At 43.5% G+C, this 15,909-nt stretch overlaps 1 protein-coding gene across 1 annotated transcript in view; it reads left to right on the top strand.

Moving 5' to 3' along the window:
• Window positions 1-1,439: 1,439 nt before the first annotated feature.
• Window positions 1,440-15,909, top strand: part of LOC147899990 (tRNA (5-methylaminomethyl-2-thiouridylate)-methyltransferase) — a 49,613-nt gene continuing 35,143 nt past the window's right edge. The window contains exons 1-3 of the mRNA XM_087376907.1: window positions 1,440-1,896; window positions 11,601-11,675; window positions 12,238-12,291. Of these exons, the coding sequence (XP_087233033.1) occupies window positions 1,453-1,896; window positions 11,601-11,675; window positions 12,238-12,291 (573 nt within the window). The 5' untranslated portion in view covers window positions 1,440-1,452. The remainder of the gene's footprint in view (window positions 1,897-11,600; window positions 11,676-12,237; window positions 12,292-15,909) is intronic.

Here is a 15,909-nt window from a genome sequence, read left to right as displayed (position 1 = left end):
TCATCTGTTTGGGAAGCAAGCTCTACCCAAGCTCTATTTCTTGTAAAATATGCAATACCAGTATGGCGAGGCGATGTTTCCTCTTCGAAGCTATATGACATGGGCTAGTTGTGCCATGAAAGGAAAGGAGAGAGGTGTGATTATAGGAGCTTACCGGGTGGTCAGAATGCATTGCTGTCAGCTAAGCTTTGCGCGCTGCTTTCACAGTGAAACTGTGATGTCAGTGCTATGATCTTCAAAGCTATCATGAGATGTATAAAAAGAAGAGAGAGGAAACCTTGCAAAGGTAGTATGTTTCTTGTATATTATATTTTAGTAGAGAATACATCAACTCAACAACTCTTTTCAACAAGGACTGATACAAGGTTTATATAGCCCATCCGAGATCAGTCCAACTATTGTAAGGCAACAATAAGTTTCAAAATGTAACAGTCATAGTCCAAAACATTATGTGGTGGATCAAGCCACTAAGGAGTGCTATTAGGGACAGTTACAACTGTCCCTACAGTTACAAAATGACCCACTACTTTATTCTTGTAACTCCCACTTACCAGAGGTGTATTTATCGTATCCCATGATAAGTGTCCACGTGGCTGGAGGCTATGCCTTCAACAAACATAACTTAATTAAAATTTTTAAAATTTACAGTTGGGAATCCTCCACTATAGCACTACCTCTAAGAAAGAAGTGTTTTTTTTTTTGCGTGAAACAAAAATTTATATTAAGGAAAAAAAGGAAAATGAAAATTTACAGCTTGAACAACTCACACTAGAAATTTGCCTGTAAAGCCCTATAGGCAAGAGCAAAGAGCTCAGATCATCTGGTGTAATACCCTAATACATCAAGGACTACTCTTCTTGGACTCCCAAAGGAAGTCAGCTGCAAGAGGGATCCTATAAAATACAAGCATGTTATGTTTTTTCCAAACTTGTTGTATGATGCAAGCCCTTATGATGTGCCACACATGAAGCTGGCAATTGTTCATATTGCCTTTGTCCCCAAGTAAACCTTGTTTCCATTTGCATGGCACCATCAAATTGGCTTTCGCACACCACTGCCAAATACCTCGCCAATGCGAACGAGCTACTATGCATCTCGAGAACAAATGGAAATGATTTTCGAAATCAACCTTGCAAAATACACATGTAGGAGAAATGTGCTTACACTTGGAGAGACGATCCTTAGGGACGATTCACACTACCAGCCTGGATGAAGAAATAACCGTCGGGTGGTGACATCTCGTTGGGTGTTGTGAACGACCACATGTGACGAAGATTCATCCTTTTCTTGTCATTCTCATGGACATGGGCGCAAACGAGGAAGCCAAAGAACAAAGTTAGGATGTTTACATACGTGCGCACCATGGGCACCGGGCAAGAAAGTATTGAATGCACGATGGGCTAGATAAACCACACTTTTCCCCTTAGAATGAACTTAACCTGTTGCTGACTCATGAGCATGGAAGTTCGCTCACAATCCACGCAACCAGCCATGCTCTGCCGTCTTCCCAGCCTCACCCGCCTCCCTCGCTTCCTTCCTCTCCTTCCTACTTCATCTGCTCCCACCACCCACCTCCTTCAACGCTTAGTTTGCTTTGCTTCATCTTATCAGCCTGCCAATGATGCTCTAGAAATAGATACGAGTACTCTCGCTCAGCACGTCCATCACGGCCCTAAGAGCTGCACACAGCTTTTCCATGAGGAGGTAACTGGGACATCCCAATTATCAAGAGCTGGACTGGATAAATATGGTCGCTTACTTGATTGCTGCGAGCCTGGAGAGAAGCTCAAAGTCGGAGTGCTGCTTAGCGGAGGCGTCGACAGCAGTGTAGCTCTACGGTTGCTGTGTGCTGCAGGACACTCATGCACAGCATTCTACCTTAAAATATGGTTTCAAGTATGTATGGACGATGGGGAAATATATCTAGATTTTAAGTTATATTTTATGAGTTATGTCGATTAGCTGCTGTTAGAAATTATTAATGCACTAGGCCCTTGGAAGCCTCTATCAAACTAGTGAGACTTGGCATGTTAAATTATGTTTTTGGCCTGCCCGGTAGGGAGGTCTGAGTGATGATTTCTCCTTGAAAGGAAATGGGATCACGTGGTTTTGTGTCAGGCCTTTCTATTTGAATTCCATGCAATTCGCCAACTGTTGTAAGGTTCCTACGTTAAACTTACACGAAATCTTCTTTGCCTTGCTCGACACTCTTGCACAGATTTAGTCTCACACTTTGCTATCTTGCAGAGACAACAAGAGAGAGAGAGAGAGAGAGATGTATTAACTTCCACGGGAGGCCTCGCGGGCCTATGGGACAAAGTACAAAGTACACCAAAAAGGAAAAACTCATACAAGCCTCAATGGGCTGGAGCAAAGGGCACGCTTAGACCCTTGCCGAGTACTATGTTGATCTAAAGAGCTCAATAGCTCGAGCAAAAATCAAGTACAAATCAAATACTAACTATAGTACAGGATGAGAGCTGGGACTTAGAAACCAAAGCCCAATATCGTAGTGGCTCATCTGCGAGTGGTGAAAATATCTCGGATCTGTGTGTGTCGGGCTGTCTCACGATGTGGCGGGGGCGTGGTCTCCTTGATGTCTGAACCCATTGGCCTATGTTCACAGTGATCCCTCGTCTTGGGCGGTCTTCTGTGAGGAAAGTTGTGATGGGCCGAGTCTCAATAGAGTGTGCTCTAGTCACTCTCCGTGTCGTAGGTGGTCTGTGCGTCTCTCTGTCGCTGATCCAGACTGCCTGAATATCAGCTAGCTCCTCCTCCTCCACCTCGTTGTGCCTTGGAGTTGACTCAAATGCATAAAAATCTGTGATGCGTTGCTCAGCCTCTGTATCTTGTGGTTTGGTCGCCTTCTGCTGCTTTCTAATCTATTGTAGTAGAGTCTCCCTGTGTCTGTGCATCTCAAGCAGATTGTCGATCTGGTCATGGAAATGATCAGGCGTGTGGAAGTGGATCAGGAGAGAGAGAGAGAGAGATCACTTCATCGTTGCACAGAGTTGCTTCATTCTAGGATTCTCAATTTGGCTTTGAGCTTCTACCAGAGTCATTTGCCTATGTCGTCATCGTTATTTTTTATTTTGGGCAGGCCTTTTGAATGACAAAAGTCATTCATCTTGTTTGAATGTCGAGCATAATGAACCATATAATTCATTCTCAACCTACGGTGTAATCTGTTTTCTGATTTATAAGTAAAGAGATATTTCTCACTTTATCGTTACAACGACTCTGTAAATACACGTTTTCACTACATGAACGATCTAAGAAAATATGATTAACAACTCATACTTCATGAATGCCATATAATTACATACCTATATAGGTAGCACAAATACCTTAAGGGCCTCCAAACTCCAAACAAAATGGGTACTTTAATTTTTTGTGAAGGCAAATACCTGCACTTTGAAGACTTTAAGCTGTGCGCGCTTGACCTGCAATCATAGAAATTGGGATCATAAACTCATCTTGTTAGTTCAAACCTACTATTTCTTCTGTCACGCATCACTGCATGGCGCTGCATATATACCATGGAAAGTTCCCCCGGTTTTCATGTTAGTAGAGTGAAAGAGGCGTCGGGCGTTGGAGATGGTTTTGCCTGAAGAACTTGTAGAAGTTGAGGAATTGACCTTTGTTCCACACGAAGTTGTAATAGTTATTGATTTGTAGAAGTTAAGGATTTGACCTTTCTTCCACCTGAACTTGAAAGAATTGATTTTGGGGAAAAGAAACTTAGGAATAAGTTAATTTTGGGAAAAGAAACTTAGGAATAAGTATTGACTTTGGGGAATAGAAACTTAGGAATAAGTTGAGTGGAAGGGGGAAAAGAAACTTAGGAATAAGTTAAGTGGAAGAATAGGTCTCAACTTGGGAGTAAAGTGCTAGTTTGTAGAAGAACTTTCTTGATTTCGTGTGAGAGTAATCGCTTAAAAGAGGGGAAGAATCTTAATCCAGCAAGGTTAGGGTCCCCGGGGATCAAGGGAAGCAGGCTAACTTGGGGCTAAAAAGATTAATGAGGTTGCACATAAACTAGAATTGGACATATTCTAAAACAACAAAAAAAATCTAAATTTGTATGATTGGACATATTCTAGTCTTATAAAGGTATATATATGTAGAGATTTGCCTCCACATAGGAAAGTTCCCCCGGTTTTCATGTTAGTAGGCTGAACGAGGCGTTGGGCGTTGAAGCCGGTTTTGCCCGAAGAACTTGTAGAAGTTGAGGAATCGACCTTTGTTCCGCATGAAGGTGAAAGAGATTGATTTGTAGAAGGTGAGGATTTGACCTTTCTTCCACCTGAACTTGAAAGAGGTATTGATTTTGAGGAAAAGAAACTTAGGAATAAGTTAATTTTGGGAAAAGAAACTTAGGACTAAGTTATTGACTTTGGGGAATAGAAACTTAGGAATAAGTTAATTTTGGGGAAAAGAAACTTAGGAATAAGTTAAGTGGAAGAATAGGTCTTAACTTGGGAGTCAATTGCTAGTTTGTAGAAGAACTTTCCCGATTTCATTTGAGAGTAATCGCTTAAAAGAGGGGAAGAATCTTAATCCAGCAAGGTTAGGGGGCCCTGGGATCAAGGGAGCAGGCTAACTTGGGGCTAAAAAGATTAATAAGTGATGGATCGTACGAAAGAGGAAAGAGTGTAGATAGCAAAAGGTCGCAGAAGAACACCCGTCACGTCAAACTTGGATTATCCAAAACTAAAGAGTACAAGGTAGAAGAACCCACACCTAGGACTAAGTGTCCTAGGTGTCACATAGGACTAAGTGTCCTATGTGGCCTAAAAGACACTAACACTATAAGTGTCTTTATTTATGCCTACAAGGCACATTCCATGGCCTATAGGGCATCACTAGAACCACCAGAGGATGGCCTACAAACCCCCCTCCATGGGATGGGCTGAAGTACTCTGGAAACGTCTCAGAATACCTGGTATTTTCTAGTCATGGTGGCACATGTTCATCCAAAAGGATATAGCCACCTATGAATGTACAAGGGATGTCAGATCATGTAACAAAGGGAACCAAGTGTAAAGCTTGTCGAAAGACTTCGAACTTGGGACGAGGAAGTGCCTTTGTAAACATATCTGCTATGTTGTTCTCTGTGGGAAGATAGGACAACTCTATGTCTCCTGCTGACAACCGCTCCCGAACATAATGATAGTGAACTTCAATATGCTTGGTACGCGCATGAAACACTGGGTTACGCGCAATGACCAAAGCACTCTGGCTGTCAGTGTAGACAATAGTGGAGGATGTCTGGCGAATACCAAGATCTGTAAGTAACTGTTGAAGCCAAACACACTCTACTGTAGCGGTGAAAGTTGCCCTGTACTCAGCCTCACAGCTAGATGTGGCAACTATTTGTTGGTTCTTGCTGAGCCAAGAGATACATGAATTGCCAAGCAAAAAACAATTGCAAGTATGTGATACTCTGGTGTCGGAACATCTTGCCCAGTCACTATCCGTGTAAGCATGCATGGTAAGTGAACTCTGATCACCATAGAAGAGGGCTAAAGCCTGAGTGCCTCTGAGATATCTGAAGTCTCTCTTCACTGCCTGCCAATGCTGTGAACTGGGCATGTGCATGAATCTGCTGAGCTGAGATACTGCATACTGCAAGTCAGGTCTGGTGTGACATAAATAAATAAGGCATCCAACAGCCTGTTGATAAAGAGTGATATCACATGGTGGGCTCCCATCATGAGCTGAGAATTTGAAGCCAGAGTCCACTGGAGTAGAGATTGGCTTGCAATCCTCAAACTAAAAACGATTAGGGAGCTGTCCAATATACTTGGACTGAGACATCATGATACCCCCCTCAACATGAGCAAACTGAATGCCCAAATAATAATGGAGCTGTCCCATGTCTGACATGTCAAAAATCTGCTGCAAATCAGCCTTGAAAGCTGCAATTTGCTGAGTATCTGGGCCCGTGATGAGCATATCATCCACATATAAAATCAGCACTAAAAAATCAGATCCACTCCCACGGACATAAAGAGTGGGTTCTGTGGGACGATTCTGAAAACCAAGGGATAGTAAGTGTGCATGAATTTTGGCATACCATGCCCTGGGTGCCTGCTTCAAACCATAAAGGGCTTTTCTAAGCCGGCATACCTTATTTTCAGAATTAACAACCTCAAATCCAGGAGGTTGTGTGACATAGACTTCTTCCTGCAAATCCCCATGAAGAAAAGCAGTTTTGATGTCAAGCTGGTGCACTTGCCAATGATGATGGGCTGCAATGGCAATGACACATCTAATGGTAGTAATCCTGGATGTGGGAGCAAATGTCTCCTCAAAGTCAATGCCTTGTTGTTGGGCGTACCCTTTTGCAACAAGACGGGCTTTGTATTGATCTATGCTGCCATCAGATTTCCTTTTAAATTTGTAGACCCACCGCGTTCCAATGGCATGCTTGCCGGGAGGGAGATCTACTAATTCCCATGTGTCATTTTTGGCAATAGATTGTAACTCAGCTCTCATTGCATCCATCCACTCTTTGCTGTCAAAAGCATCTTTATGGCACAGAGGCTTTTCATTGCAAGCTGTAGCAAGGAGTGCAAACTCAAGAAAGTGACCATGCTGTCTTTTACCTGATCTTGTCCGGGCAGCAAAAGGCTGATCTTGTTTGCTGTCCCTCAATGTATCAAGAAGCCATCTGGGAATTTGCCTTTGCTGTCTATTGACAGCTCTTTCTTCAATGACTGCATCATGAGTAGTGGGATCATTTTGTGCCGGAAGAGAAACCTGCAAATCAGCATGAGGTTGTGGCTGATTATTGCTTAGTGGAGGGCCTGCAAGAGGCTCATGTTGCTGGTCAAACTTCTCTTTAGATGATGGCAGAGGTAACCAAGATTCAAAGGCATCAAACATGTCAACATCTGGCTTTGCTTTGCAGTCCATAAGAGGAGAAGCTGAATGTTCAGCAAAGATTACATCTCTACTGACAATAATCTTCCCAGTATTTGGTTGATATAACCGATACCCTCTGCTCTCTTGGAAAAACTGTCATGTGTGAAAGACTAAAGTGAAGGCTTCCTGCCTTTCCATGCTTCATAAGGTGTAATAGTCTTCAATGCCCGTATAGGTGATCTATTCAGCACATAGTTGGCACACATTACTGCATCAAGCCAAAATTTATTGGGCAAAGACTTGGCCTTAAGCATGCATCTGGCCATCTCCATTGTGGACCTGTTTTTCATTTAGAAACAGGATTCTGCTGAGGAGTGTAAGGAGTAGTGCATGAGTGAATAATGCCCCGTGAAGACAGAAATGCATCAAACTCCTTTGACATATACTCTCCCGTCCTATCTGTGTTGAGGGTGACAAGCTTGCATCTTGATTCATTCTCAACCATATTCAGCCATCTCTAAAAGCATAAGAAAAACTTCAGATTTGGCCTTTAAAGGATATACCCAGCAATATCTTGTGAAATCATCAATGAGAGTCATGAAATACTTATACCCCCCAATGGCATTTGTCCTCATTGGGCCACAGACATCATTGTGTACTAGCTGCAATTTCCTTTGTGAGAGTTTTGGACAATTCTTTTGAAAAGGAAATCGATGCATCTTACCCAAAAGACAACCCTCACACACATGTTTGGAAAATGTGTGAGTCTGAGGTACATCATTTGCCATCTGCTGTGAATGTAGCTTTGCAAGAGCTCTATAATTGAGATGGCCCATTCTCTCATGCCAAAGATGAGTTTCAGCAAGCTGTGAATCTGAAATAGCCAATGCTTCAATAGAAAGCGCAGCTGAATGATGATCAAGGTGATAAAGCCCTTTTTGTAAAGTGCTAGTGAGAACTATGGCATTGTCATCACGAAGATCATAAACTAGGCATCTGTAGCCATCAAAAATCACTCTGAAACCTGAAGTAGCAATTGCTGAAATTGAAATCAAGTTGACTTCAATGCGAGACACAAAAAGAACATTTGTCAGAGTGACAGGATGGCTTGAAATGGATGTGAGCTGCACATCTCCAACTCCTTTTACAGCATATGAAGCATTATTAGCACATGTAACAGTCCCCCCTCGAGGTGCATCAGCTAAAGAATGAAACAACTGTCTGCAAGATGTGACATGCTTGGAAGCACCACTATCAAAGTACCAGGACTGAGCATCATTAGCAGTAAAGAATGCATCAGCTTTGGATGGATCAAATGAGCAATGGACAGCCCATGCCCAATCATCCTGAAGAGCATGTGCATGTGAAGCATCTTCTGGCTCATGGGATTCAATAGCATGAGAGGCATTAACTGTCAATCCTGCTTTCTTTTTCTCTGAAGCAATGCGCTTTCTGCATTCTGAAATGTCATGTCCAGGCTTGCGACGATAGTTGCATCTTTTCTTCTTTGCCTTATCTGCTGTATTTTTAGATGCATGGGAGGAATTGCAGATGCTATGCGCAGATTTTGGCTTGCCCATAGGCTTGGAAGCCTTGCATCTTCCTATCTACTGTGAGGCAAATGCATGATCAGGAATAATGGCTTGTCTATTAGCTCTACTTTGCTCTTCCTGCAAAAGCAAAGTAACTAGCTGATCAAAAGAATAGTGGTAACAATATTCCACAAATGCTTTGCAACAAGAATATGTTTCATGAGATAAGACCACATCGGATAGTTGGTGCCATGCAACTTATCATCTTCACGAAGAACTCCAAATAAATCTTGATTGTTCCCAGCCATAGCAAATGTGATACCCTGAAAAAGACCTGAAAACCCAAAAGCCTCAAGGCTATCACTGCAAAAAGCTGGCTGTCCAAAAAATGACAGCAAATATCTGCAAATTTCTGACCCAAATCAAAGGGCAAATGCAGATCTGACCCAAATGTGACTGTGACAGGCAATGTTCACTGCAAAAAATAGCAAATCTGGCAAAAGCCCCAAATTTATTGAGGGCAAATAGGCCAAAAAGAGGGCAAATGCAGAAAAGCCCCAAATTTTGCTGAAATTTTTGCAAATGTGACCCAATGTATGCAAATCTGACTCAATGTCTTGCAAAAGTGACTCAATGTCCTGCAATCTGACCCAATGTACTGCAAACAAACAAGAGATTGCAAACCAAACTACAAAGCCCCAATGCTCTGGCAAGAAATTGCAACCAAAGAAGGTGAAAAGAACTGGAAGCCCCAAATTTGCCAATGTCCTGCAAAAGCCCCCAAACTGTAAATAACTTTGCATGTGCGAAACCTGCACAGAACTCCCGGAGCAAGTACGAGCTGTACGGACAGTTGATCTGCAGTCACGTGTGTACGGAATACATGTACAAGTTATTGACATCTGATCTGCAGGTGAGACGGTACGGAAGAACGTACGAAATAAGTACGGAGCAGATGAACCTATACGGAGCAGGTACGATGCAAGTACACTTGTATGGAAATCTGTACGGGAGACCTGTATGTCTGCATGCACTATTGTACGGAACTTTGTACTTATGCAAGTATACCTATACGAAACAAGTACTATGTGCAGGTACGACTGTACGGAACAGTTGCTATGCAAGCACTGTTGTACCACGCAAGTACGGCACAAGTACTTTGTACAGGTGCAGGTACGAAAGGTGCAACGCAAGGGAGTACAGTACGGCGCAGTTGGTACGCAAACGTACAGGCAGCACAACTAGGGACGCAGTTGGGTGGAAAGACTTGGTGATCCGTGCGGAAGTCCGTACAGTCGTACGGACTGTATGGATGGAGCGCAGCTGAGGCTGTTGAAAGCTGTGAGCGATGCAAATCTGGGGGCAGGAGAACAAGTCGAACGTGGCTCTGATACCACTGATGGATCGTACGAAAGAGGAAAGAGTGTAGATAGCAAAAGGTCGCAGAAGAACACCCGTCACGTCAAACTTGGATTATCCAAAACTAAAGAGTACAAGGTAGAAGAACCTTCACCTAGGACTAAGTGTCCTAGGTGTCACATAGGACTAAGTGTCCTATGTGGCCTAAAAGACACTAACACTATAAGTGTCTTTATTTATGCCTCCACATAGGGAAGTTCGCCCGGTTTTCATGTTAGTAGACTGAAAGAGGCGTTGGGCATTGGAGACGGTTTTGCCTGAAGAACTTGTAGAAGTTGAGGAATTGACCTTTGTTCCACATTAAGTTGAAAGAGTTATTGATTTGACCTTTCTTCCACTTGAACTTGAAAGAGGTATTGATTTTGGGGGAAAGAAACTTAGAAATAAGTTAATTCTGGGAAAAGAAACTTAGGAATAAGTTATTGACTTTGGGGAAAAGAAACTTAGGAATAAGTTGAGTGGAAGAATAGGTCTCAACTTGGGAGTCAATTGCTAGTTTGTAGAAGAACTTTCCTGATTTGATTTGAGAGTAATCGCTTAAAAGAGGGGAAGAATCTTAATCCAGCAAGGTTAGGCGGCCCCGGGATCAAGGGAAGGAGGCTAACTTGGGGCTAGAGCACTTAAACACTAGCAAAGGGCCAGTTGGCCACGATGCTTTTCATAATGTGGGATGCTCTTCTATGTAAGAGATTGTGATGGTATAAACACCACTCCATGGTCTGGTCTGGGATCTTGAGCTTAGACACTTGCCTTCTACATGGCGGATCACGAGATGCTGTGCTGATGGTTCCTTTGGAATGGGTCTTGGTAATGCTAGAGCTATAGGCACGGGCTTGTGGGAGTCTAATCTCTAGCCCACGTGCTCGGGGGTTGTTGGGAGGTGAGTCGCTTGGTGGTTATCCTTGGGTTTTGCTGATTGTATTTTTGGACTGTGTGTAGAGTTAGATCCTAGAAGGCATTCGATACACCTTTAGCTCTTTTTTGATCACACAATATATCTTCTTGTTGGTCTCATAGGCCTTGTTATACTTTTGCGGATATTCAAATAAGGCCTCTCATCAGCCCTGCCCTTAAATGTTAACACACATTCAATGCCACTCTGATCTTGAATTTTACTTTTTATTATTTTGTTGCACTAGGCACGTCTAGTTCTTGTGCAAGGTGTTTTGATAACACCATGTAGCAGCTTGTTGGTGTGATAGCCTTTGTTGGCCTTTTGAAGATTTTAATGAACCAAGTGGGGGCCCTCTCCAGCCCGCTCTTGTGCACACACTACCATAGTTTCCGACATGCGTTAGAAGCATCTCACTAGTGCCCACACAATAATCATGGTTTGTTGTCCCTTAACACCCTCTGTGGTTATATCTCTCTTTGTTATTTGTACCAAAGAATTGGTTCAATTTCCTTTGCGCCCAAGCATGGTTGCATGGTTCATTTGTCTTCTTCTACACACACGATACTGTAGATGTGATGGGATTTATGTACTTATAAGGCCAAAACAATATTTACATGGATCTATGGTGTCTCAATGCCACTCTTTCTAGGGGTTTATTATGCAGATCAGTACATGTCCTTTGTTCCATTCTCTCTCTGTGGATTGAGCATAAACAGTTTTTGCCCCACACGCACACACCACACAAAGCTTCTTCACACACGCACACACACGCAAACACACACATACACACGCACGCACGAATGCACGCGCATGCGCACACTTACTTTTAGGTTATCTGCCTACATGCTGACCGTAAGTTTGATATTTTACTTTGAACTGTGCAGGAAGACTTTGAGAATTTCTGGGCTTCCTGTCCGTGGGATGAAGACTTGAAGTTTGCGCAAGCTGTTTGCGATGAGGTGTTCTGCTCTGCTTGTGTTATCATAGCTTCTTCCCTATATGCAAAGACATCATCTTGCTGTGGAATCATTTTCTCAAAATTTTCGCCGTATCTCTGATGTTCGAGATGGTGCTGCTGTTTTCCTCAGGATAGTTTTTTGAATAGTTTTTTCTAATATGCTATTCATGAAAGTTATTGTTTTGAGAAGTCGATTTCTTGACTCGAGAAGATTAAACACGATGTGTTGTGCAGTTTTCCAGTATGTGCAATGAAATAATCCTTTTATGCAATCCTGCTGTTTGCATGAAAATCTCATTTTTTTAAAAATCCACTTTTCAACAAAATAGCTGCAAAATGATGGGAGAGTTAGTTCTCTACATTTTCCATGCACGGAATCAGGGATTCACTGTCACGGAAGGATATTGCAAAAAGCTGAGAACAACATGAGTTTATACAAGGACAGTGGAATCAAAATAAATTGTGCAGTACTTTCTGAATACCATGATTAACAATAAATGTCTAAAACATGAAGGACCAAATGCCCATTCTTTTTTTCATTGAATGTGTATTGAAATTTGCAGGTAGGTGTGGAGCTCCATATTGTACAGTTGACTGATGAATACTGGAAAAATGTGGTACGCACCTATCTTGGATTTTCCGTGCTCTTTCACAAATACTTTTTCAAGTTTTGGTGAATGCATTGCTGCTGATTTGAATGTTGTACAACTTTCCAAACTTTGACCTGTAATGTGAAAATTGTAAGGATGCTATCAAACCACACTTCAAACAAGTTCTTTTATAAGTATTGGTGGATACACAAGGTCGTTTATAAGTATTGGTGGATACAATACGATTGTGCTTCTTCATTGATGTAAGCGCATGGTCTATGCTTTGAACTCACAGCAGTAGGCAAATGAAGGGGATGCAATCATTTTGAAAAATTGCATTTACAGCGGATCCATAAGCTTTTTCCATGTACCTTAAGAATCTGCATCCATATGTTTGCTTTTACATTTTCTGGTTGCTTTAGGTTTGCTTGATTGTGCTGCTTGTGTTTGAGAATGTGAAAATATTTTTGTTGCTCTTAACCTTGAAAGAGCCTAGTGCATTGAAATTATGAGGCATGTTCTTTCATCTTGTCTAAAAATGTGGATGCTAATCCAGGCTCCGATTTCAACAACACCTCTCTGCTTGTCCCTGCATACACAGACGAGCCTGTAAGCTTTGATCAAGAAAAGGGGTGAAGGAGATTTTTTATTTTTTAAAAAAGTGTGAAAATGTCTCTATTTCTGCACTGCCACACACAGGTCTTGTAAGTCAGAAAAATCTACTGCATATTCACAGTTATCAGTGATACCATGCCTACAAGAGCGGGAGTAGAAGACACATGGGGAAAACAAGCTTTGGAGACAGCTATGGCAGCCCTGTCAGTAGGGACAGCACATAAAGGTACCACAGATGTACTCACATGCCTCAACAAAATCTGCCTCATGCTGATAGAAAAAATAGACAGCTTGGAAGCCACCTATGTGGTCCTATTGGCTGAGAAAGCGCATGTGGACAAAACACTGGCTGAGATTCGGAAACAAGGTGGGAAGGTAGAAGAAGAATGGAGGAAGGAGAAGGCCAACAAAGAAGAATGGGAGAAGGAGAGAGCAGAATGGGAAAATGAGCAGACCAGAAGAATGGGAGAAGGAGAGAGCAGAATGGGAAAATGAGCAGACCAAGCTACAAGACCAAGTACACACATTGGGGACTGAGCTACAACAAATGAAGGGCAAGCAAATAACATCAGATGGAGGCAGCAAAGTTATGGATGAGCTCAAAGCAGAAAATGCAGCTCTTAAGAAAGCGATGGAGGCCATGTAGACTACCATGAATGGTAAGCATGCTGAGGTCGCACACCGATGCTTGAATGGACAGAAGTTGTTAGAAAGGGATCAGCAGCTCCCAAAAAAGAGGGAGTTAAATCTATGCAAATACACAAACAAAAACCATCGGAGACCAAAAGGGCGGAAGAATATCAAAGGGTACATAGCATTATAAATCACTCAGCTAAGCTAAGGGTTTCATGGACAACGGCACACTAGTTGCAAAGAACAAGGCCTCATTTCTGAGACACTAGAGGAAGAGAAAAGACGGGCCGTTAAAGCAATGAATGTCCTAGTTAGAGGTTTCACAGTAGGAGATACCCCAATGGCAGATGCTCAAGCCCTATTTGCCAAGCTGAGAGTCAACCTTACATGTGAGGCAGCTTGGAGGGTAGGGAAGACGGAGATACCAACAAGACCATTAGTGCTGAGACTGCAATCGATAGGTCCAACCTCATGAGCATGCGAGCATCCCTGAAGGGGACCAAAATCTACTTGGATGATGACCTCACCCTTCTACAGTAGGAGCATAGAAGGGAAGGCATGACACGGGTAATGGCAGCAAGGGAAGCAGGGAAATGGGCTGCCTACAGGGATGGCAAAGTGATTATTCGAGAAAGAGCTGATAGAGATGATAAGGGAGAAGGGGAGAAGGAAGAGGGGGAACTATGACGGTGTCAGAGCCGGGAGGGGAGTTCACAAAACAAGCTGAGTATGGCTGTATGGAACTGTAATTGTACCTTTTGGTCCGACCCAGTTGGCTTCTCGGAGACATACACAGGCAGAGACATCATCTTCTACACTGAGACATATGAGAGCCCAAACAGGATCTTTCAGTGGTTGACACGCCGCAAGAGACGAGCCTTTCTCACACACAGGATGGATGAGATCAACATTTTGCAGGGGAGACCCGACCACTGGATGGGGACTTCTTTCGGAGGGGAAGCCACCCATCCCCATCACTGATCTGGGGTGTGGCACACTTATGCATGCTCCCTATATGATGTCCCGAGGCAGACACCTCCAGACATGTCCTCTATGCCCAGGCCCACTACCTGTCATCTATTCACTAAATGTGGGCTGCACTTTGTCGGCTCCACAACAGGAAAGCACAAGATTACGAGGGCCTTCAGATAGAGCACTTCGCACATGGGCAGGAAGTTCTAGCACCGATTCTTGCTCATATGTTTAACCTTGCAGTTTGTCACGGCTTCCCACTAGCATGGAGCACCACCACTGTCGTACCGATACACAAAGCAGGAGACCTCATGGACATCGGGAACTATCGCACCCTCATGATTGGCCACACATTGGCCAAGATCTATGGATTGGTACTAGAGAGGGAGATCAGCAGTCATACACAGGCACGGGGGTAGCGAGCACTAGGGCAGGCATGATTCAGGAGGCATCACTCTACTCTAGACCACATTTTCACTCTGAGGGCTGTCATTGAGGAGGCGAGGTTCAAACATAAGAAAGTCTACACATATTTTGTAGACTTTCGTAAGGCTTTCGAAACTGTCCCACGATCTCGCATGATCAAGAGACTACAGGAGATGCAGATTCCAGAGACGCTGATCTGGGGTGTGATGAGCCTATGTGAGTTAGTCAGAGGTAGGGTCTGTGCTCCTGGTGGTCTATCAGATTGGGTCGAGAGCACCATTGGGGTGAAGTAGGGCTGCCTTCTCTCACCGACTCTATTTGGACTCTACATCGATGAGATCACATCTTTCATAGATCGCCTAGGGGGCTAGGGTTCATTACTAGGTGATCTCCTCATACAGATATTGCTATATGCTGATCATGTAGTCCTTATATCCTCTTCGGCGGAGGGGCTGCAGAGAGACCTGGAGGCATTAGAGGTGTTTTACAGAGAGAGAGACTTGACGGTCAACCTTGGGAAAACTAAGGTTATGATCTTCAACACCTCACGAGCAGTGATTCGTCGACTTAGTTTCACCTATTGTGGCGAGCCAGTGGAGATAGTGTAGTCGTACACATATTTGGGAGCAGTCTTTCAGGACCCATCTTCACGATGACCCATGCAGCCCAGGCATGGCTCACACGAGGGCGTAGTGCTCTGGCTAGACTAGAGCGACAGTGCTTCCAGGCGCACTTCTAGGATCCACCGACAAAGGGCTAGCTTTTTGACACACTGGTGCGACCGACTGCCATGTATGCAGCACCGTTCTTGGGATGCGATCTTCTGAGGATAGACTGGAGGGGCTTCGAGTGGCTACAGGTTAGGATGGGGTCTAGGATGATCCGATATAAGCCCTCAGTCCCACATGAGATAGTACTGGTAGAGTTTGCCATGACACCTCTCCAGGTTGATGCCATCTTTTGGACAGTGACTTTCATCCATAGAGTCTGGGACTTACC

This window comes from Dipteris shenzhenensis, chromosome 7 (assembly GCF_047967505.1).
Source record: "Dipteris shenzhenensis isolate YYH24624 ecotype China chromosome 7, Dip_SZ_1.0, whole genome shotgun sequence".
Lineage (NCBI taxonomy): Eukaryota > Viridiplantae > Streptophyta > Polypodiopsida > Gleicheniales > Dipteridaceae > Dipteris > Dipteris shenzhenensis.
This window is presented reverse-complemented; position numbering and strand designations above follow the sequence as displayed.